Source organism: Panicum hallii, chromosome 5, assembly GCF_002211085.1.
Source record: "Panicum hallii strain FIL2 chromosome 5, PHallii_v3.1, whole genome shotgun sequence".
In the NCBI taxonomy this organism is placed as follows: Eukaryota; Viridiplantae; Streptophyta; class Magnoliopsida; order Poales; family Poaceae; genus Panicum; species Panicum hallii.
In genome coordinates, this window is record NC_038046.1 from 2,169,663 (window position 1) to 2,194,735 (window position 25,073).

The window sequence follows — 25,073 nt, forward strand, 5'->3', positions numbered from 1 at the left end:
CGTTCAAGGCCTAGCTCATTGGGCCCATGCGACGCAGCCCAGCCATGAATCCGGGCTCGTTCTGCTGCCCTCCCATCCTCCTATGCAGCCCATTTACTTTCGACCCACTCACGGCACCCGGAATGGATGGCTACGCAGCCCACAACTACTGTCGTGTGGGCCTTCCGCGCGCTGCGGTCCTCCTTCGGGAATCCTATACATGTTACCGAAAAAATTTTCTTCCCCACCTTGCACGGTTCGAGATTCGTGCGAAAATATACCATCATTAGATCAACTCACTCTAAACCTAACCCTCACCCTTTCTCACCTACACCTTCCTCCCCTGCCTACGCCACCACCCCAACACGGGCCCGCGCCGCACCGCCGCCAGCCCTCCCTTACCCGTGCGGGCACTGCGGCTTCCCCGCCGCCGCCTGTGCTAGCCCCCGCGTCGGCGCTGGCCGCCAGAACCAGAGAAGAAGGTAGGAAAAAGAATATTGAGATTGAACATATGAAAATGTTGTTGGTAAAATATTGAATGGGCTATCACCTGAATTTTGATGGGCTTTATAGATGAGCTGCTTAACCATCTTCCAGAACAATTAAAAAAAATATTCCAGAAGAAAGATATATAGGAGCGCCGGTCCACCTTGGCTCCTTCCGCCCGTCCGCCCACGCCGTCGTCTTCCTGGCGTGCTCGCCGTCTTTTGACTTAGTCCTTGTCCCTTCTACCTGTTCTCTTGCTCAACTCCTTGTCAGCCACCTCGCTTCGCTGCAGCTGCAGGCGCGTGGTAGTAGGTGGTTCCATAAAGCCGTGGCGCCAAAATATCACACCTGCCCAGCCCAACGCCTCCTTCCCGGCTCCTTCCGCCATCAGCACCGGCCAAAGCAGATCCCCGCATCTGCACTGGCAAAACGCCCTGCAGAATCATCAGAAAGGCTACCATTTCCACACCCCCATACTGCGCAAGTGGCGCACGAGCACAACGCCGAGCCACGGAGACGCCTCCCTCGCCAGCGTTGACTTTGACTCCACCTAGTCGAGTGAGGCGCCGCACTGCCCACCACTGATTAGCTTCGACTCGTCCTATACGGCGGCGCGTCAAGGCGATCCAGCGCGCACGAAGCTCCACCACCGGCTAGCTGCGGGACTGGGAGGCGGCAGCTGCTCGCGCTAGGCGGTGGAGCTAGCATGGCGGAGACGGCGATCACGACGGTGCTGGCCAAGGTGGCGGAGCTGGTGGCATGGGAGGCGGCGGTGCTGCTCGAGGTGGGCGACGACGTGCGCCTCCTCCGCGACAAGCTCGAGTGGCTCCACACCTTCATCCGCGACGCCGACCGCCGGCGCCGCCTCCGCGACGACGAGTTCGTCGCCGTCTGGGTGCGCCAGACCCGCGACGTCGCCTTCGAGGCCGAGGACGCGCTCGACGACTTCCTCCACCGCGCCGGCCGGAGGGGGAGGGCTGCCTGGACCCGCGCCGCCGCCCCGGGCTGCGCCGTCGGCTGGTGGTCCGGGTGCGCCGGCGAGGTCGCGCTCCGGCACGACCTCTCAAGCCGCATCCGCCAGATCAAGAAGCGCCTCGACGAGATCTCCGCCAACCGCGCCGCCTACAACATCGACCACACCCCCGCGCCGGCTTGGGTCGCCGCCGCCTCCTCCGCCACCACGCTCGCCGCCTGGTAGGCACTCTCGCACAGCCACCACGGAGATTACGCGGCAAAATTGCTAGAAATTATAAATTCCAGGCTCAACGCATTGATCAACGCGAGGATTTGTGGGCACCCCTTGCTGGTTGCAGATTTGCAGTATATGCAATCTACTAGATTTACTGTAGTAAATTTTTCTATGTTTCTTTTTTCTCTATCGCTAATATTCTTCTGACTTTCTTCCTTTCAAAAAAAAATTCTTCTGACTTTTCAAGCTGATTCCTCTGGCTGCCTGCTCACTTAGAAAAATGTCTCCTTTACCATTACTTTCTTCATCATGCAGCTGGCTTTTTTTCTCTTGGTTTTATTGTACAGATAAAAGATTCTGCAGATTTTTCATCCCTCTGAATTCTGACAATGAGATCACTGTATACAGAGTCCCGTTGATCTGGATTCTGAACGATACATGTCAGCATTATGCACTGTTTACTAGTGATGAAGCTCTTGCTATCCTACTTCAGTTTTGATTCTTTTTTTTTTATCGACTATTGCAATGGCAAATTGGATCGTGCAAAGAGCATTACAATGTGTAGAAGCAGCGAGTAGCTGCAGAAAGCAATCGACTGACTGAATTTCCGTGCAGGGACGACCTGGAGGAGTACACGGTTGGCTTGGGCAGGTACAGCGACAGGCTGATAGAGCAGCTCCTCGACGACGCCGTGGCCGCGCGCACCGTCGTGTCCATCTCCGGCGAGAGCAGCATCGGCAAGACGACGCTGGCGCGGAAGGTGTACCAGAGCCCCGAGGTCCGCAACCACTTCGAGATCCGCACGTGGACGGTGCTCTCGCACAAGTGCCGCGCCGCCGACGTCCTCCGCGACATCCACCGGCAGATGACCTCCCAGCTGCGGCGGGCTCCGTCCAGGCAGGTCGCAGAAGACGGCTGCGACGGCGCCAAGGCGTGCGGGCCCGGGAAGGACATCAGCAACCAGCTGTACAAGAGCATGACGGGGAGGCGGTACCTTGTGGTCGTCGACGGCAGCATCGCCGTCACCGACTGGAACAGCCTGCGGGCCTCGCTCCCCGACGAGGGCAACGGCAGCAGGGTGCTCCTGATCACGGACTCGGCTGGCCTGGAGGCGGTCGGGCACGCCGGGCACACGTACGACCCGATCGAGCTGACCCGGCTCAGCCCGGAGAACACGTACGAGGTGTTCCGGCGCCGGGTGTTCGGCCGCGGCGACTGCCCCGGCCGGTACAAGTCGAGGTACTACCAGGACGTGTTCCGGATCACGCGCGGCCTGCCTCTGTCCATCGTCATCCTCGCCGGCGTGCTGCGGTCGAAGGAGCTGCCGGCGGAGTGGGACGAGGTGATGGTGCAGCTGGCCCCGGCGCGGGAGCATCACAAAGGCAGCAGCAGCAGCAACAACAGCCGTCGGATCATGTCGCTGGCCTTTGACGACCTGCCGCACCACCTCAAGTCGTGCTTCCTGTACCTGGCGGCGATGCGGGAGAGCACGCCGGTGGACGCGCAGCGGCTGGTGCGGCTGTGGGTGGCCGAGGGGTTCGTGCGGCCGCGGCGCGGGAGCATCATGGAGGAGGTCGGGCAGGGGTACCTCAAGGAGCTCATCTCCCGGTGCATGGTGCAGCTGGTGGACAAGGACGAGTTCGGCGCCGTGCAGACGGTGGTGGTGCACGACCGGCTGCACGCCTTCGCGCAGGACGAGGCGCAGGAGGCCAGCTTCATCGAGAGCCACGACAGCACCGACGTGCTCGCGCCGGCCACCGTGCGCCGCCTCGCCGTCCTCAACTCCACCACCGACAGGTACGTCCAGCTCAGCAACGCGCTGCCCAAGCTGCGCTCCATCATCTGCGACTTCCTGGAGGGTCGCAACAACAGGTCCGGCAAGTGCATCCAGTACAGCGACCTGGGCTTCCTCCATGCCTCCAAGTTCCTCCGTGTCATCGACATCCAGGGGCTCGAGCTCAAGAAGCTTCCCAACGAGATCGGCTCCATGATCCACATCAGGTACATACAGATTATTAGTTCCTTAGCACTGACGAATGAAGCAACAGAGATGAGATTATAGCTGATTAATTGCTGATCATGCATTTTGGTATGATCGAGCAGATACCTGGGTCTCCAATGCGGCGACCTAGAGAAGCTCCCGAGCACCATAGGCAACCTTGTCAACCTGCAGTCGCTCATCCTCTGCGGGCGCCACGTCCATGTCCTGGAGGTGACGGCCGCGTTCTGGAGGATCCCCACGCTGCGGCACGTCGTGGCGCCGTTCGCGTTGCCGAGCAGGGCCCTGGGCGACCTGCACAACCTCCAGACGCTCCACGGCGTGCAGCCCCGGGGCTGGGACGGCGGCAACAACCCGCTGGCGAAGGCCACCAACCTCCGGTCGCTGGAGCTCAGCGAGCTGACCGCCGACCACGCCGGCGCGCTCGAGGCCGCGCTGGAGAGCCTCGACCTCCTGGTGCACCTGTCGCTGCGGGGCGACTCGCTGCCGGCGAGCGTGTTCAGCGTCCCGAGCCTCCGCCGGCTGCAGAGCCTGAAGCTCTGGGGCCCCGTGGATGCGCCGGAGGGGCCCAGCGGCGCGGAGGACGTCCGGTACATCCGGCCGAACTTGACCCGGCTGTCGATGTGGAGCACGATGGTGAAGCAGAAGTTCGTGAACATGCTGGCGGAGCTGCCGAGCCTGGGCGAGCTGACGCTGATGCTGGACGCCTACGACGGCGACCGGCTGGAGTTCGGGGACGCCGGGTTCCGGAGCCTGCACAAGCTCAAGCTCGGCCTGCCGGAGCTGGAGGAGTGGGCGGTGGGCGCGGACTCCATGCCGGGGCTCGCGACGCTGACGCTGTGCCGGTGCGCCAGGATGCAGATGCTTCCGGAGGCGCTCGCCGGGATGGAGCAGCTGGAGGAGGTGGTGCTGTACAGCATGCCCGACATGGTGGGCAGGATCAAGGAGGGCGAAGGGGAGGACCACCACAAGGTCAAGCACGTCCCCGTCATCCAGACCATCTACTGAGCTCCGAGCATCTGGCAGATAGCTCAGTCACAGAACTAGTTGGATTTTTAATTCAAAAAAGAACTAGTTGGGTTCTGAAGCGAGGAAGAAGGCATTAGAACTCGAGTGTTTTTAGTAGCGTTGTTTTCGTATTACAGGCTTGGTAATCCCAGTAGACTGAATTGAGCAAAGTTTATCTCACTGCACTCTGTGGTTGCTCCATGTCGATGAGCTCACGTCTTGACGTTTCTCCGCGCCCTCGTACCGCCTGACACGCGGGCTCCTCCCCCGTGCGTGCAACGGCGGCACACCATAGCGGCGGCGGCGGCCCACCGCTGGCTGGTTCCGTTCCGTTGCTTGCCCAAGCAACGGAACCACGTTTCACCAGCACGGACGGTGACGTCACCCAAGCCCAAAGATAGAAGGCAGAGCCCAGGCAGGCCGCGCAGCCCAAACCCATCCCCACCTCATCCAGCCCGCGTCGTTATCCAGCTCACTCCTTCCCTCCCTCCTCGCCCCGCCCCCCCCCCCCCCCCCCCCCGGCGCCCCCTTCCTTCCGGCCTTCCCAAATCCCACCACTCTCTCTCTCTCTCTCTCCCCCCTCGCCGCGGGTCAGGCAGGCAGCAGCAAGCGCCGACCAAGTAACAGACGCCTCTCCCCCCAAAACTCCCCTCCCCCACACCCCCTCCCAGGCTCCCCCTCTGCAAATCCCCGATTAAACCCTAGAATTGGCCCCCCAATGCGCGCTCCCTAGGCGGCGCCCCCGGATTCGGCACCGGTGCCGCAGAAGGTTCGGGATCTCTCTCGCTCCGTTCTCTCTCTCTCTCTCTCTCTCTCTCTCCCCCCCCCCCTCTCGCGCTGGTTTTGATCTAGCTCGGAGCTCGCTGCGCTCCTCAAGTTCGCGGCGGGCTCTGGGATTCCAGGCCTCGCTGGCGATTTTTGTTCCTGTTTGGGGGTGCTCGCGCGTGGGATTTCCCCCTGATTCGGTTGGGAGCCGCGCTGGTGAAGGATTTCTTCTACTCCATTTAAGCGTCAGCTTGTTTTCCTCTGGTTTGTTTGTGATGTTGTGTGCGTCAATGTTGCCCACGTACACCTCTTGCTCTGCTGCTATGTGTTTACCGGGCGATACCTGTTACCGGTAGCTTCAAGGTTCTCGTTTGGCGTCGGGGACGGTCGCGTGCTGCTCGTGCTATTACAGTTAGAGTGTCAGGCCTTTGCACCTGCTATCTCCAGGTCGGTAATAAGGCGAGGCAGCTTTCATTTACGGCTCGCGTGGTTCTGCATCCTGGTTGGGGCTGCTTTTACTGTTGCGGAATGGGGCTGCTTTTACTGCCTTGGTGAAAAGGTTGGAGTTTTGTTACCCTTATTTTGCAATGTCAGAGTAGGGCAATCTCTACGTGGGCAACTAATGCTTAGTTGGTGAGTTATGAAAGGATTCCCATGTGGCTTCCAGGTGCCTCTGTGGATTACTTTCTATTCTCTTTTAGTGGGTGTCCAGTGCAATCACACTGCCAGCAATAACAAACGAGGATATTAAATTACTTTACCATTCATTGTTTCCATGACTGTTTGTCTTCGGCGCATGATTTCATTACCAAGTGCTTGTAGCTCCCTTGTAACATGGACTTGCCCAATGCTATGTGTTTTGCAGGTGTACAAGCGAGGGTCAATACAATGGGTGCGGGTTTCAACAAGCAGATCTTGGCCCAGAAGCTTGCAAAGCTTAATAGCTCACAACAGAGCATAGAGAGTATCCTTCTTGACAGTTTCTCAGCCGCCATTAACTTGGTGCTTTCTTTTCTGCATGTGCTTCACTGTAATTGTGACCAACCTGTTGTTTTTCCATGAAGAGGTTGGGTTAGACTTTTTCTAGTTACTCTCAGGACAACGTACAACGTGATTTTCATCTTAACTCCTCATATTACTTATTTCACGATTCATTGGATCGTATGGTTTGCATAGGGCAAAGTCATAGTTCCTCACAGCTTACAGAAAAAATGGTAGTGTTGTTTATCTTACCATTCCATATCAGTGTGTCAGTAAATCATCTGTTGATGACCTCACATGCTGCATTATGACCGGGTACAACTCAGCTACTGTTACTGACTGATTATTTACTCATTCACACAATGTCATCCTTAATGTAAGAAAAGCTTTATCACATTGGTGTGTCTTTCATCACTGTTACTGCCGACAAGTTGTAGAAACATGGGATTGCGAGTTCCGTGCTGCTTCTAGTGAGAGGAGGCTATCTTTGCTGTACCTCGCAAATGATATTATGCAGAATAGCAGAAAGGAAGGCAATGGATATATAACTGAGTTCATGAGGGTCATCCCTGCTGCCTTGAATGAAGTGTTGACTATCAGAGATGATCTTGGACGGAATGTTGTAAAAAGACTGGTATGTTGTACATATTCTTGATACCAATGTTCATGGAAGAGTACTCATGTCTTTCATAATTGTGTTTTTAGTTATCATGTGCATAACAAATATGTTGACAACTTCATGTCCATTTCGATGTGCTTACATTAGGGCAAGGTTACTAGAATAGCAAATGCTAAGCTTATCACTATGATATTTTTATTGGACTTTCTTGAGCATAAGATATACAGAACATGCCCCTAGAGTTGTAGGGAGTCATGACTACTACTTCTGACCACTAGGAAGGGGTGTGTAAAGCACTCCTGTTCTCTTGCTCTCCCTTCCCCTCTTAGTGTTCTTATGCTCTTCTTCATCTTTGTAATGATTTTGGCTAGGATCGGTGCCATCCGAGCTGAGAAATATCTCTAGGTGCTGGTGAGGGCCAAGTGTGGACCGCGGTATGGCTGTAGTTGATAGACTTTAGGCTGTGTTTGGAACAACGGGATGCAAAAGCACGTCGTTGGGAATCGAGAAGCAGCCCCGACCCCGCTTCTCATGTCTGCATGTTGAAATCCCGCGTTTTCCTTCCTCCCTCAGTCCTTTGACGCTCGTCCAACGCAGCCCGTTTGGCCTTTTTTTTCTCGCTTTTTTTCCCGTTGGACGCGAATGCCGAACCAAACAGGGCGTTAGTTTTTTAATGATTTGTCTCTGTTTTGCAATAGTGTTCTAGATTATGTTGATAGTGTCTTGTCCATCTATGCACTTCTTATTTATTGACTTGAAAGCTTTTTGCGTGTTTGCATAAAAACATACCTTGCTACCACCTCATCTTCCTTGCATCACTAGACCTGCCATCCTATCGAGCGCTTCAATCCTCTACCCAGTCAATGCTAAACTCTCTTGTAGCCACTGCCCATCCTCCATCCACCGAAGTTGAGCTTGTCTAACCCTAGGTAGGAGGCGGTAGCGGAAGAAGATGGAGAGGGTGGTGGCGATGAATGATGGATAGATAGGGAAAAAGTTTATACGTGACTTGTGGCTTAGGGTTGCATATATTGCTTCCTGCCTAATACCGTGCTTCCAGGTAGCTCTCCTCCTTCCCTTCCTTTTCCCTTCATCCCCATTCCATCTTTTTCTCTATAATCATTGGAGGTTGACCTCTTTCTGCATGAATTCTGGTGCTTAGTCGAGACATCACACCTAGCGCCTAATGATCCGATACATTGCAAGCAAGGCATGGCACAAGCCTAGTGTTGGACAACCAGAAAAGGCAGAAGAGTTGAAGGAGGAAAGTTGGTGTTAAAGTAAATGATTTTTTCCACACGAGGGACTACACCCGAATTTCATTACTCAGAGAAAGCAACGAAGTTACATACTTTCCATTTTCCAACCCAGTTACCCAAACATAAACGCACGTGTCTAGCAGGATAATTCACTGCGACGCTGCAACACAGAGCAAAGTCCTAGAGAGTACACGGAGTGCACAGGTCTCCTTGCAACTGAGCGGAAACAGAAAGCAGCCTCTGGGGACTGGGAACAGAAAAGCCACCAAAACAGCTAACAAGATAATCTACTGCCTAACACTCCAGCTGGGCCTAACAGCTTTGGCCTAGCCGCCTAGGCGACACTCGTGATTCTTCTTTATAGCATCAGGTTGCCACCTGGCCAATGGCCATCTCCGCCTTCGTCTGATCTTGTTTGAGATAGTAGAACACTGTCTCCTTCAGTGCTTCATAACTGTCCTTCATAGCATCCTAGTTCTCTTGCTTCTGCAGGCCTGCCCAAAGTATAAGGAGGGCAAGCGAACTAGCAAAGGACACAGTCTCAGTAGGAGATTTAGTTTTCTTTTGTTCAAAACAGACAATATTTCTGGCTCTTCACAGAGCCCAGCAAATTGCAGCTAGCCCTACAATGTGCAAAATCACCAATTTTTAATGTATTGATCTGCCCAAACCCAGAATTGCTCAAAGGAGCAAGGTCGGTGATCTTCCCCAAAAACATCTGCAACGAGGCTCCTCACGTACTTGGATAGCGAACAGCCAAAGAACAAAAGTTAGATTGTCTCTTTTTCTCTACAGAAAGCGCAGAAGTCATGCCCAGACCAGTTGCATCTGATCAAGTTATCTTTGGTCAAAATTGTGTTTTGCAGGCTAGCCATAAGAATATTTTGATTTTTGAGGAATTTTAGTTTTCCAAAGCTTTTTTCTTGAGTGAACCCCACTGCTTCCAAAGAAATGGTTATAGACTGATTTGACCGAAAACACTCCTTTTTTGTCCCAAATCCACTTGGGCTTATCATGAACTTTCCATTTTTACTATCCAATAAGTCTGCCATCCTTTGGTTTGCACTGGTTTGCTTGTGCACCTTATGGCCCATGAGCTGAGCTCCTTGTGCCTCAAGTTTGAACCCACATGTGAACTATGTTTTCTTGATTTCGTTTTCTCAAATAAGATTTCATTTATTTATTTGTCTATACCATTTTAATATAGAACTTAATATATTTCAGCCTTTTTTATAAGATGTCTAAAGAAATATGAACTTTCCATTTATGCACAATTTTCCGTAGAAAAAAAATTCAAGATAAAGCTGAGGAAAAACGTGTCTATTGATAGTGTCTTGCACACTTCATCTTCTGTTCTGAAACATGAGCAGAGGAAACCATCTATGGGTTTATTCCTTGCTTTCGTGACATATTATTTCATCTCATAAAATTTTCTCAACACTACAGATTGACATATGGGAAGACCGTAAAATATTTGATACTCAGGGACAAAGCCTCAAGGATGACTTTTTCAGGAGGTTAAAGGACATAAGAAACAAGTTGGTAAGTGAGTTGATTTGTTTCTATTTTCATATGACACTCCGACCTCTATTGAGGTGTACAATCACGATTTCACATATGTACAGAAAAATCCGGCTGGTGAGCTGCTGGAGAAGGTTGTCTCAAGCTACAAACATGTACTAAATGCTCCTATGGATGAGGACACTCTGATGCGAAAATGCCAAGCTGCTCTTATTAATTTTGATGAACTCAATAAAGCATATGGAAATAACTCTTTGTTAGGTAAATATATGAATTCAAAAGATATTCTCATGCGTTCCATTAGTATCTAGTAGTGATTATTATCTGGAGTTTATTTTTATTCTGGTAGTCTGCAAGTACTTCCATAGCTGCAGGGTCTCCACAGAACCATCTAACTACCGTGACCTCAAGCCATACACATTTGTGTTGACCTGGGCATGGGTTTGTTGTACCTAGGTTGATTCAGCTAAGGAGCAAACGGTTTGCATCACACGTGTTGCAACTGAGATACCCTCGAGCCTAGATTATTTGTATAAAGAGTTGTACTGTATGTTCAAAACCCTCCTTTCCATCTCAAGCAAGAGGTGGTCCTGTGACTAGATTTTATTGTGTTTCAACCCGCTTCCAACATCACCTCTAATGCTTGATGGCAGCATCACTGAGAAATCTCCTGATCTTGACTTGCCCTCGCAGTGGAGACAGCAATTGTATCTCTGCACCCTTGTGTTTCTTCAGCCTTGACTAGATCCAGGGGTTGGTGGAGGCGTCGGTCTTTCCTTTGAAGTAAGGGGAGAAAAAGAGCTTGCTTTTGATGACTCACTGTTAATGTATAGGCCTGTCACGAACAGCACAATGAAATGGATCACTTGGCTTTGGAGGGCAACACACTTAAAATCTAAACAAATGAAATTGAACATCATATGTGTGCAGTGTGCTATGGAGAATTGATTGCAGGTGGGTTATGGTCCTTATCATAGAAACAAGTCACCCACCAAGAAGAGCCTGTCACAACCCAATCGCCATCCCAACCTAAGCCCAATCTGCATAATAGGTCAAGCTGTATTTAAGTCTGAGGTTGCAAGATAATCAACTACATTTGATTGTCTTCTTTCTGCTGTAGCTTGAATTCTTCTGTTGCATATTGGCAGGTAGCAGCAATCAATCTGGTGTTGAGGAGCTGCAGCAACAACATAGCATACTCAGAAACTCCATTGAACAACTCAAAATGTCAGAATCACTGAGGGCCACTCTTATTAATCATTTGAAGGAAGCGCTGAATGAGCAGGTGGGGAAGCCAATGGCTGTGTAACGTCGATTTTATTTGTTTAATGGATCTTTCAATGGTTACAATGATTTATTTATTTTCAGGAGTTCAAAGTGGAACAAGTGAGAAGCCAGCTTCAGGTATTCTCCTGCTTTCAGCATTGCTATTTCTTCTGATAAAAGTTCGATTTGTGGATTCCTAACCAGAATACACCTTGTGAAGTTTTTTTTAACATTGCGCTTCTGAAGGAATAGGATTTTTGTATTGTAGAATACTTCGCATTTATGTGCTTTTCTACTAATGTCTTGGGCCATCTATTGGGTTTCATGAGGCAGTGGGGGACTGGCTACCTGTAACCTCCGAATCTAACAGTTAAAGCTCTTTATGTTAGGGAAAGAAATGCTTTACTGCATTACTAATGTTTTCCCATCATGAATCAGGCAGCTCAATCTCGATACAAGAAAGCTGGTGAGCTCTGCCGGGGGCTTGGAATTGACGTGGAAAGGCATCAGCCATTTAACCAAGGGCTTAAATCCAGTCTCTCTGAAACGCCTGCTTCCATTGCCCCAGATTCAGCTAATACAAAATCTCTTCAGAGGGGACAGTCAAGTGCAGTGTTGTATTCACAGGAGGGAAATGGTGCTGGGCACAACGCCATTGCAGCTAATGTTTTGACAAAGCTTGCTGCAGGTGCTGTTTCAGACAAGATCAGCGATAGTGCTTTGCCTTCACGAGCCAACGGGGGCAATACTGCAGTGCAGATAGATGAGCACTCTTCTGGTAACAAGAGGCAGAAGCAAGAGGATGACACACATATTTCTCAGCCTCAATCAGAGTCACCACCACCACCACCACCCCCACCCCCGTTCCCGCATCCTGATGCATTCCAACCACCACCACCACCTGAGTATCCTCCATCACCAGAGCCTAGCCCACCACCGCCGCCAACTTCAACGCCACCCCATATAATTCCCCCGCCTCCGCCAGCCACAATGCCACCCCAAATGATCTCGCCTCTACCACCTACAGCTGGTACATTTGTACCTTTTCCTGCTGGACCTCCTGGTCCAATGTATGGCACTTTTCCATTTACTCCTGTGGTCAACTTTCCCATGAACATTCCACCTGGTTTCCACAGTCCCCCAACCCCACCTCCAGCTTTTCAAGGATTATCGGGTACATTCTATGGCCCTCCTCCATTCCCCACAGCACCCCCACCAACAGACAAGAAATAAGAGTCTTACCTTACCTTGAGATTTGTAGCGCCAGCAGCCAGCCGCTAGCCAGCACATGAGAGTGTAACATGGAGTTTTGCTTTGGCAAGTATCATAGTTTTGTTTCATCGAAGGATATGACCACAGGGATGCATCACCATGTGTTCTGTGGAGCTCAGAAGCCTGTTCTAGTGTTGTACATTTAGGCAGCCATCGTGCTACAGTGAACTAATTGTTCTGGTCTTGGTCACCAAGTAGAACCTGTAGATTCCAACTGCCAGATGGAATTTGTGATTTTGAGAGCCGAGAGCAAATGCCTCCAACATAATTGACTGATTTAGTTCTGGTCTTGGTTATGGTGTAAAAACTGTAGATTTCAACTGCTAGAGAGAGAATATGGAACTCAACAGGCGAGGCCAAATGTTGTAGCATGACATGTTTGTAACTTATTATAGCTATGGTATTTGCTAGCTCATCCGAGGATATGTAGATGTTCTTGTGATGTATGGAGCGGGTAATTCTGTTGTTTGATGTAAGATATAACTTCAGTGGCTGCCGATGGTTTGAATCTTTTGCTCTGCTATATAATTCTCTTTTAGCGCTCCGCTGTGCTAGTGCCAGTATTTTTGTGCCTATTTTCAGATGCGTCCCAAGTAATCTTTTCTGTCTTGGTCTCATGTGCAATGAGCCTATCATATTCTGAGGCTACGACATTGTTTTTCTCTAGCTGGTCGAGGTGGGATGTTTCCCTTGCAGCTAGGTATGTTGCTCCGAGCAAATCTCCAGCAAAAGTTCTTTTTCTGGGAGCAGATTCCAGGTGGTGGTTGCTATAGATACTAGTCATCTGTGCACTTGCCTGTCCTTGATGATTGATAGTGGCCTCATTTCAAGTGAAGCATAGGAACAATAATGCATTGCTTTAACCTTTGTGCAGCCCCACCCATTTCGAAAGTGCTCCATGGCTGACTTCCCCAAATCTTGACTTGTAGTACATCCTTGCTGATAGTTCTTTTGTCATGTTGTGGCTTAATAATGTAGACCTAGACTCTGCAATTTTCTTCGGAAAAAAAGATTTGTGCAATTCCTTTTGTGCCCATCGATCCAGGTGTAGCTGAAGAGCATCTTTTCCCTTCAGAGAACAGTAACAATCAACCCCAAGTCACTCTTGCTGACAGCGGATTATCGCGTTGCGTCGCTGTCGAGTGCCGACGCACACGGAATTATGCCACCCAAGGCCAAGTACCATTGAACAAGGTAGAAGACTACAGAGAAGATTGTTTGGTTTCACACTGCAATTTGATGGCAGCATGGGCCTGGAGATCTACCTGATGTGCCTGTCCATGGGCACATCTGTAGGCTAGCGGCTCTTCGCTTTGACCTCTTCCCTGGAGTTTCAAAGTCGCGACTCGATGATGAGCACAACCGCAGCGCCGCAAGTCACGACCCCCCAATAATTGCGAAGAGGGAAAGGAACGTGACACGAGCACGGTTACTTTTTCCTGCCCCTGGTGCTAGTTTTCTTTCACCCCTTCTCCTTCTTTGCTTGCTACGATGTCTCTATAATTGTATGTTGCGCGGCTATAATCTCAGCCGTGTCTTTTTCAAAAATAATAATAATAATCTCAGTCGTGCTGCATATTTTCATGGCATCATATCCTGGGCCCTGCTACACGTCCACGTTCCAAAACGAGGTATGGTATTTATTTACGCACAGTCAAAATCAATACCAGAGATATAATACAACTCTAATATCTAACATTGGTACATAGGCCAATCGACAAATATATTATTTTTGCGTACTGAGGTAACTTTGTTGGTTATATATGTTTCTCCTTATTCCATCTCAACCTGAATGCTCGTATTTACAGTTAATTATTTATTTCAATGATAGGTAAAATATCCATTGATGGAAACGTGTTTATCGTGACTTTGTCAATATTAAGATTTTCCGGCTCACTCTATCTAGACATTCGTCGAGATAAGTGACATGCATGCGTGCATCATATCGAGATAAGTGACATGCATGCGTGCATCATAGGGAGGAGTATTGCCTTTCGAGGAAAGAGTAGTATTGTTATTATTTACTCTCTTCGTTTTAAATTATTAGTTATTTTGACTTTTCTAAATATATAAATTTTACTATACATCTAAACATAACAAAAACTATACATCTATAAAAGCTAAAATAACTAATAATTTAGGATGGAAGGAGCACTAATTTACATATAGTTCTATTCGGTGGCTGCCGTATAACCTACCAGCATGGCACCTGACCTCTGGCTTGAAAACCAGAGTTTGATTCCCATGAACTGCAACCGCTGGTCTTTTGTTGGGAGTGTGGTTTTCCTTGGTACTTTTTTCAAAGAGTTGATCTCGACATGTCACATGTGGTTGAATATACGATTTATTTCTTCACAATATCCACATTCAAATTCCAAATCCCTGCACTTTCGCCGGACAAGGTCATATTACAAGACTTTGATCTGCCTTTCTCAACAAATGTAAAAGGCTCTTGCCCTCTGCCTATGGCTCGCGTTGACAATCCTTACACGAGTGCAGGACCATCCGATCGAATCCGTTGAAAAATTGACGTTCTCCTCGCTTCCAGCAGCTACCCTGTTCTACGCCATCGAATCCTTGCTCGATTGGTCAATGCTCATCATGCGCGCACGCGTTGGCCTTTCGGCCGACAACCTCGCCGTCTGGCCATCCTGCGACTGGAAGGTCAAAGTTCATCAGGAGCAGCTCCCCTCCCCTCCCTGTGACTGAATGATGATGCTATCTGCATCCTGTGGTCATGTTTTTGCTAAGGAGACAAGACTTGGTGCAACCATGCATTTATGCGTAGTATATGTAAAATAATTGAGTGGTTCTGCTTTTCCTTTTCCTTTTTTTTTTAAAAAGAAGAGAGGTAGACGAACGTAGAATAATTAGGGATGCGCTGACCATTGCAATTAATGCATTTCAAACAGTCCATCCTAATTATGTGGCTAACTAGCCTATCAACCGACTAATTAGAATTAATATAAAAATAAGAATTATAGCTAATAATTATAATTATCTATCCCACACTCTCTTTTATCTATTAAATATTCTAACATATACTCTAAAATGCATATTTATCATTATTAGTTGCAATAGATTTTATTTTGCATCACACCTCCATGTGTTTGATATATATATATATATAATTGAACCATTTATTTGTGAATTGGTATTCTTATCTCTCCCATCATACATGAATACATAGTGACACATATCGTGGATAGTATTTTTATATAAATAATATATTAATAATGATAGAAATAGTAATTTAGAATTTTATATTGGCGCACTTTAATATTTTTTTATAATTATATAATTTAGATTCATATTTAGGTGTTATTTTAACTTTTAATAATAATATAATTGGATAATTTATATGCAAATTTAGGGGGATTATTTGCATTATTTTTATAATGGCATAGGTGGGTAATTTACACGAAGATTAGGGGTTGTTTCAGATTTTTTTTTATAATGACAAAGGTGGACAATTTAGATACATATTTAAGAGGTTATTTTAGTCTATTTTCATAATGGCAGATATGAGTAATTTGTTAGGAAAAATAACAGATCCAATGACTATTATGATTATAGTTGTCGTATTGATGGCCGGATGTTTCTATTTTTTGTGAGAATTTATAGAATTTCTCTATTTTTTTAAAGTGTCCATCTAGGATCCTAGTGGTTTCACGTGGAGACTTCGAAAGGAGTCTCCAATTAGTAATAGTAGTCTCCAATTAGTAATAGTAAGATATAATATTTTCTCCATCTATTAATGTAAGACATATTTTGTCTTGAAAAAATCGACCTTTGCAAATTACGATCAACAATCCGGAACTCTTTCTGTGAGTTTAGTGTGCAAACGCTACATGAGAATCAATTGTCAAAATATACTGTCAAAGACTGAGATTATTATTTCTCATCTCGACGTACGTAAGTCTACTGACTATAGCCTACCTAGCTTGTGGACATACTAGGGTACCAATTAAGCGCGTGTTTGGATGATTTTCAATGCCTATGTCTGGCAAATAAATAGAAGTCGCCCACTGCCTATATCTCATCGATCGTGCTTCGGAATTCTTTGTCAGTTTTCCTCCTAGAGTATTATTTAGTGAAACAGCTGATAATATTGGCAAGAAAAGTCTTATCTCGTGCGTTATGTACTTATGCAATGTTATTGACAAACATATGTACTTAATTAATTAAGATGGTGTTAACTTTACAGCAATCGAGATGAGACTTAATTTTATCTAGTTTTCTGGTCTTGCAAGTTGAATATATAATGCTGGATTATTTGTTTGTTTTAAAATATAAATGATTCATTGTTTGCCATATATATGAAGTTGGCTGTCTAATATCAAAAACTATATTTTAGGGAATGAGTACTTGAAACCTGTTTTTGTATGGGTTTGAGTGAAGCTACCAAAAATAATTTAATTAAATTTTGATTCTTAAGCAATAAGCAGGGCTATACGGATCAAAGATTATTCCAACCGACGATAACTGTATCAGTGACGTCAGTGTGATGAAAAACCAACTGGTTTCATTCAGAATATTTCAACATACGTACAGCAAGGAAAGGGCTCCCTTAGCTTTACTGGAACAAACCGTCACAGCTCTTGTTCTCCGATTTGCCTTCATATTTGACTACTACTATTTGCGGAATCATACATATACATATACATATAAGTTTTATCTACACTCGTTTGTAGCTACTCTCACTATCAGTATATCACCATGCGTATGTCTATATACTCATTTATCATTTTAAGTAAATTCATATACTAATTTTAAGCTACTTCAAAGGGATATGTACGAAATTTTTTAAAATATCTCTATTTTTTAAATATATCATGATTATACATTAGTACTAGTATATAAAATGAGTATGTTCATATACTTTATGTATGGTCACATGTTTAAAGTATATACCATCACAGATGGTCTAGTACGATCACATGCACCTCGTACATAACTTTTATTAGATCGGATACGCCATACATCATGAGATACATATGTAAGAGTAACTACAAGCGTATGTAGAATGAATTTTTTCTATACATATACATACATATATATATATATGTATATATATACATATATATATATATATACCCTTGGCCCACATGTACGTAATCAAGATGACGACAGAACTGCATGGTCAAATTAACACGCCATTTGACGAATTCAAAATAAAGTCGATGCACACAGTACGATCTGCACCTGTAGTTTTCACATATCATCGAAAGGGCGAACCGATCATACACGCCCACATTCAACGCAAAGCGCTGTCGCCTAATCCCGCACGCTTCTTCATTCCGTGCCCTAGCAGCAGCTACCAGCAGAGCCAGGCCATCACTGTTCACGCACAGTACCAGCTCTGCAGCATGCATGGTCGCCGAGGTTAATGTAATTCAACTGAAGCGGCCGGCGGCGGTTAACCCGGCCGGCCACCAGCCTCCGCCTACCCCGTAAGGTAGCGCCTGCGTCTAGCTCCATTACTCGGCGATCACTTCATCCTCAACAGTCAGTTGCAGGCTGCACGCTAGCTATAGTTCCTCGCTAGCTTCAAGAAGAACAGACAGAGTGAGAGATGATCCGAAAACCCAGCAAATGCACATGCAGGAGGAGGGTGTAATGCATGTAACATACTGTGCAGTCTACAAGTATTGCAAGAAATGATGTCATTTTCTGCTCCAAAAGGTGAAGATAGGACGAACGAGGATTATACTGTTAATTATCTGGATATATTCACTGATTTTCAAACTGAAAGCGAAGGGGAAGGAACCACGGAAGACAAATGCATGATGATACGTACGTCCATGCATTGATGAGTACTCACTCTCTGTTCATACATATAACGAGTTCTATGTTTGTCCTAAGTCAAACTATCGTAAATTTGATCGAGATTACGTATAAAGATAAAGAGTATGTGTTAACATCTTGTTAACATCTACCGCATCATATAAGCAGCAAACTGTGAAATATATATATTGTAGTGAACCTTATCTCATCATGAGTTCATAAATATCATTGGTATGTACGGTCTTCTTCATAATTCTGGGTTGAACTTTAGGATAGTTGACTCGGTACAAACTTATTAGAAGTCTTTCTATTTGTAGACTAAGAGAAAGGTCATGTAAATTTAAATAGCAAATTAAATATAATTAGTTGGCTTTGGTTCTTCCATGTTCGTGTAGAAAGCATGCAAGACCGAGACAGTGCTTCTTCAGCATACACGGCAGGCAGGCGTTGACCATGTGGAGAAAGCATGCGCTGTGTGCATGCTACCACACAATTATTGAGCATGATGCTGCTTCTCCCTCCCGAGCCAATGCAACAAAATGCAGCCCTACATGTACCTGTCCCACATATATCTCTCCCCATTGTCAAATTCTTTTATTTATATATATATATATATGCTCACACTCTAGCTATATGGAAGTTAACCAAGAAATAAACAACATTTATTTGTTTCTCAGCATCTCTTTCCCCTTCCTCCGATCCTCTGGTCTCTCGTGTTTGTCCTCTCTCACGTCGCCACCCATCTCGATCTCTCTCTTAGCAGCCAGCTTCATCCTAGCAGAGGACATGTTGTGCTCCCAAGAAGTCAAGGATATCTGCATCAATTCGATCTAGGACAGAGCTGAGGCTGCCTTGCTAGACAGTTAGATACCTGTTTCCATTAGCCTGGCGCATGAATTAGCTAGCTGGCCGCCTTCTGTCGCCTCTCCTTATAACCTGATCCAACCCTCGCCGATCGAACAGCTCGGGTCGGTACGCAGCAGCAGCAGCTTTTCTCGTCTTTGTTGGGCCATACAAAAGGAAGAAGGCCCCCATGGCGACGGTGGTGACGACGACGACGTCGACGAGCAAGGTCGGGAGGAAGAGCCTGATATCAAGAACTCTGCAGCGGTGCAAGTCCGGGCTGGGCGCCGGCGGCTCCGTCCGGGCGTCGCCGGCGGGGTGCTTCTCGGTGTACGTTGGCCCCGAGCGGGAGCGCTTCGTGGTGCGCGTCGAGCGCGCCAACCACCCGCTTTTCCGGCGCCTCCTCGACGACGCCGAGCGCGAGTACGGCTACGCGGCGCAGGGCCCGCTCGCGCTGCCCGGTTGCGACGTCGACGCGTTCCTCGACGTGCTGTGGCAGGTGGAGCACGACGAGGCCGACGGTGGCGGCGGCCAGCAGTTCGACGCCGCCGCCTCGTCGCCGGTATGTGGCTTGCATAGCGGCAGCAAGGGCCGTGCGGCCGGGTATCGGATGCTGATGAGCCCGAGGTCGTCGTCTCCGGTGGTCGGCAGGAGGAGGTGAGATCGACGAGCCGAAAGAAAAAACAAAGATAACATCGAGCATCCACTACTGGATCGTACCATTAACACATGGGATTAATTACGATGATAATCATGATTAATTAGAGAGCTAGTGGTGCTGAATTGATCTCTACTGCTATGTATGAATAAAGTCATGCATAGCAGAGTCAGTGGCTTTCTGCCTTTTTGGTCAGTCAGGTGGTTTTACCAATTTTCAGTTAGGCTGGAGAGCTCACCATGTGCACGTGTGCAGGTAAGAGCCCATCCAACTGCAAAATTTAGATCAGTATGTACAAGTTTGGTCATCATTAGTCTCAAGTGATACACGTTTACTTTAGATCAGTAGCTAGGTTTCTACATAGATAGAATCGAATTCAACTCTGTGTATCTGCATCATTCCGGAAAAAACACTGTGTATCTGCTGTGCTGAATCATTCATGGCTTCAAATGCGCGCGCATGCAGTTCCACTGCTGCCACATCGACATGTGAGAGTTGGAACTAACCATGTCGGGGTGGACAGCCACGATAGCCTGCTGCCGTTTCTAGAGCACCACATCCGGCGTCCTCCCCGGCGGCGCGTGCGAACCTGCCGCGGCAACTCGTGAGAGACAGGCACGTGCTCGAGGCCCGTGCCGAGCTGCTGTGCGTCGACGTCCGGGACATATACAGAACCGTGCCTGCGCCAGGCAGCGGCGCGCCGGCGGCTTCGGTGTCCGTCCACGCGCTGGAAGTGGGCGACGCCGCCGGCGGGAGGACTCATCGGTGGGTTGAGCGCGAACGCGTCATCGGCGGCAATGTCTGCTTCTTCCTCGACTGTGATGGGTTTCGGTGACAGTCCTCAGCACACGCTGAAGCGCCAGCCGGGCGTTGAACGCATCCATCTGAGCGAGTAGTTCCACCAGCACACGCTAGTGCGGCTCGCGGTCGGTGCCCGTGCCGGCGGCCTGGCGCGCCGAACCGCGGTGCCGCGACAGCGTCCTCCTGTCCACGACGAAGCCGAGCGACGGCGCCGCCTTCTCCCTGGTGCTTGGGAACACGTATAGCACCGCCTTGCGCCCAGGATAGCTGGCGGTGGAGGTCAGGACGTCGTGGCTGGCGTCGATGGCGCCGGCCGGCCTGAGCCTGGGCGGGACGGTATTTCATTTCACTACTACAGAACAGGGATATAGTAACATCACCTTGTGTTACTATAGGTCAACAAAGGTGTTACTAGCTCTCCTTGTAACCCATCTTGTTAGTGTTCCTATTTCTGATGTTACTACAATCTAACCTATTGGAACACCAAACATGTGTTCTTTTATATCTAAAAAAATGTTCCTACTTTGTAACACAATTTCCGGTCTGATGGAACACTTATCAAGTGTTATAATGATCCTCTTCTGTAACATATTTTTTTTGCTCTAGTAACACTTCTACATTATGGTAGTAGCACTTCATCAGAACATAGTTCTAAACTTTAGGAACACATGGCCCGTAACGCATGGTTCAAGAAAAAAAATATTATTATACACTTGCATATTGGTACATAATGTTGACATGGAATTTTTAAAGGAACATGAGACATTGCAGAATCACACAAGCCGCAAATAAATTTCAATAAACATAGGAAGTTGTATTGATTGTAGAAATGAAACAAACATATCACTTGTTCACATGATATAGTATATATATATACATGACCCTATGATTCTAGATAGCAAATGTACATATATAGCAGTGAAGAGTACAGTTTGTACTACTAGAAATGAAATGAAAATATAAAGTGTTCATGAAATCCATTGCTTCCTGATCGTTGTTTTGCGCATCCAAAATAATATGAATTCACATTGATCCTTTCAACCTGCATAGAGAAACATAGTTTTAACACTAATTATTTCAGCCTGCATGGAGAAAGATAGTAGTAACATCACATATTCAAAAAGCTAGCTATAACATACAAACTTTGTTGGCCAAGCAATTGGTACTCCTTTAGCATAGCCATCACAGTTTACAGACCACATGTTAAGCCCCCAACAGCTATAACAGTTCCCAAAATGGCCCCAGCAACCACAAGTCTCATATAAATAAAAGCAGAAACAGCAGTTCAAAAATACTTCGAGTTACATCCAGTTGAGACAATACAAGCTGGTTTCTTAGGCTACATCACAAGTATCACAAACAATGCATACTCAGTAGAACAATGAACACTAACCAGGGACAAAAGAAAGTAGAGAAACCCCTGCTGCAGATCACTAAAGTAGAGAAACCCCTGCTGCAGATCACTCTTCGCCTCTTCTTTTCCCTCTTTCCACTCACTGCTTGAACTTCTCCATCTCCTGATTCTCCAAATATCTGAAAAATTAAATTTCAGTCAATGACTGAAACAACCAAAGTGAAAAGCATGGTATATGTATAGTATACGGGAGCCTACCATAACTTGACTTTGATGGATTGACTACACAAAAGACAAGGGAGGACTATCAAATCATCTTAGTTTTAAATTGAACTTTCACTAACAGGTGGGAGTCTAATATGCATTTACTCAAAAAAATTGTAGAAAAGGTCACAGTGTATCTCACAATTGAGATATTAGAGATGTGAATTTCAAGACAATATGTAAGTATCATGCAACATATAGACTCATGAAGGCAGTGGCGGAGCCTGACCAAAGAATGGGGGGGGGGGGGGGGGGGGGCGCAGCCTTTGTTAATTGAGCTGCTAAACCAATGAACAGTGTCAAAATTACTGTTTAACTAATGGAGATTTTGCATGACAGGGGGCCATGGCCCACTATGGCCTGGCCGTAGCTCCGCCAGTGCATGAAGGGTACCCATAATGCTCGGATTATAAATATCATATGATTTATCATGTAGCTATATGCAGTTTATGGTACATTTCACTTTGCAGTTTACTGATTCATGGGAAATCCTGAGGGATAAATAATAAATAGGTTCACGGTTATCTAATTGAGTTTAATCTAATAGTGTGCACTGATAAATGTAACAGCCCCGAAAAGATGATGGTGGCTCCACTCGCATGCCATCCTTGTCAAGGTTTGCAGCTACTATCTTAGAATAAAGAAAAAAAATTGTAGCATGGATTACTGGTGGAAGTTCAGAGGACATACATAATTATTCAGTAAATTTATGAAGCATATTGAGCAATTTTTATGTAGGTTTCTAGCTACTTTCAAGAAGAAACATGCACCTGAAAGACAGCTTTTGCATCCTGTGCAGTTTTTGCTGTGCTTGACACCAAATTCTAAAGCTTTGTTGCAGCATCAGATAGGTTCACAGCAGTTGGCCAACTAATGAAAAAAGAAAAATGGAGGAGTTATTAGATGTTATGTGCATGAATACACATGTAAAATGATGTCCAAGAGGAGACGTATCTACACTAGCCATTACTGTATTCTTGGTCGAGTAGATGGAAAATTGCATGGCATTTAGCTCTACAGATAAAAGACGAAGACATAGGTAACAATGCAATACGGAGTTGAAATCTAATGCAAGATTTCAGACATAGGTACTAATTTTGCAGCACGAGGCAGAGCAATATCAGGCATAAGGCAGCAGTGCAGCACAAAATACAGGTTCAGTCGTTCAAGGCAAAGCAAAGCATAAGAGATTCATTCATTACTATTTCAGAGCATAAGAGCATATGTAGTTATGCACAATTTTCAGTCACAAGGCACAAGGCTACAGCATAGAAAACAGGTTCCCTGGTCCTGTCACACAACATGACAAGTTCAGAGCATAAGAGCAGTACAGGTTCAGATAATCTGAGAATTACAAGTTCATAGCTTCAGAATTTAGAGCATTACTGATCACAATTAAACATGACACAACTAGTAATCAAAGATTCAGAAATCAGAGTAAACTACAACACACCAAGGCTCATATGGCCAAATCAGATCAACGCATCAGGAGTTCACGATATCCAGGGAACCATGCTGTCTTGCAGAGAGAAGTGGAGTGCTCATGGACAAGGAGCTGCATGGAGGGGCTTACCTTGCCGTGATGAAGCCACTCTCCGCCACGGCTGGCTACTACGCTGCGCTCCACATTGGGGATCTGGGATGGCACCCGCACATACTCCTCCCGGCACCGCACCGCATCGCATTGGAGGCGCCGTGCGAGCTGGCCGAGCGCTCATGCCTGCTCCGCAGCACCCGCACGCGCCGCCCCCCTTGTGCGAGGACATCAAAGCAGCTAGGGAGGGAACCCCGCCCCGGCGAGGGACAGGGCCGCGCGTCGCTGCCGGCCATGGAGATGGGATGCAGGCCCCGCTGGTGAGAGAGAGGGGTCGTGTGCCGCTGCCGCAGTCGCCGTCACTGCACGTAGAAGTCCCCGCCGCCCACGCGATGCCACTTGCACGCGCCGCCGCCCACGGCGCACCCCCATGGGTTCAGTTACGGAGAGGCGCTATGAATGAAGAGAGAAGTTTGAGAGAGGGGGCTGAAGGAAGACAATAGACAACGGGGCAGGAGATAAATGAGCAGGTCCAAATTCCAAAACTTTTGGAACACACGGGCGGGAGTTTTTCCACCAAAGTTTTGAGCTGAAAGCGGCTCAATTTGCAAAAATGGAATAAATTAGCTATTAGTTATCAAAATGTAATTATATTATTTACATAAACATATGAAATTAAGATTTTTATTAAACTTTCACGTTAGAATGTAATGTTAGCTATCACTGACCCTGAATCATGCTAGTGGAAAGAGAAAAAACTTCGATCAGCTCTAAAATAGGACCAAATGAAGCTTATGACTACTATACTTTTATTTTATAAATTAAGATTTTCTTAGGACCTTATAAGAATGTATTTCAGTCTCCACTCAAATTTGAATTTTTTAGAAGATTTAGGTATTTTTTAGGGAAAAAAGAAGATTCAAGCATTATTAAAATGAAACACCATTAAAAACTAAGAAAATTAGATTACGCATATAGTTCAAATGCGAAGTAATTTTAATAAATAGGTAAAAATACATTTAAATTCTCAAAAAGCATATAACTGCAAAAAGGTATAATTACATTACTTACATAAACAACCATAAGGAGTCAAGGTTGTATCAAATTTTAGTGAAAAAAGAATAATGCTAACTATTTAGTCACCTTGCATGTGAAAACTACAATCTAATTATTTAGATAATTAAACATCTGAAAACAAGTTGATGTCAAGTTTTCATATAAAAATACAATATTGGCTATTAATCACATTGCATCTTCCTAGTTAGGAAACGGAAAAGTGGGAGACTAGGAAGATGTACTCTGAAGTGAGGGTCAAATGAACCATATGGTTTGCAAATTTTGATTTTCTTCATGAAACGTTTTGGGGCGTCATAATGATGTACTTTGGTCCCCATCCAAAATTTCAGAATTTTCAGAGAAGATTAGGGTATTATTAAAAATTTTAAACTATTAAGTATAGGAATAAATTATTCTATAAACTTAATTAAA

General features: G+C 46.6%; 1 protein-coding gene, 1 long non-coding RNA gene and 1 pseudogene across 2 annotated transcripts; 2 read left to right on the forward strand and 1 right to left on the reverse strand.

Annotated features, from left to right (window-relative positions):
- Positions 1-728: 728 nt before the first annotated feature.
- LOC112892944 lies at positions 729-12,889 on the forward strand (annotated as a pseudogene).
- A 5,896-nt stretch (positions 12,890-18,785) lies between these two features.
- LOC112891997 (auxin-responsive protein SAUR50-like) lies at positions 18,786-21,004 on the forward strand. The gene has a single exon (XM_025959032.1). The coding sequence runs from the start codon at positions 19,165-19,167 to the stop codon at positions 19,633-19,635; it is 471 nt and encodes a 156-aa protein (XP_025814817.1). The 5' UTR covers positions 18,786-19,164; the 3' UTR covers positions 19,636-21,004.
- A 526-nt stretch (positions 21,005-21,530) lies between these two features.
- Positions 21,531-24,048, reverse strand: LOC112891998. The gene is made up of 3 exons (XR_003228632.1): positions 23,625-24,048; positions 22,822-22,921; positions 21,531-21,966 (listed from the first exon to the last, which is right to left on the reverse strand). It is a non-coding gene; the product is annotated as an uncharacterized LOC112891998 (long non-coding RNA).
- Positions 24,049-25,073: the final 1,025 nt, after the last annotated feature.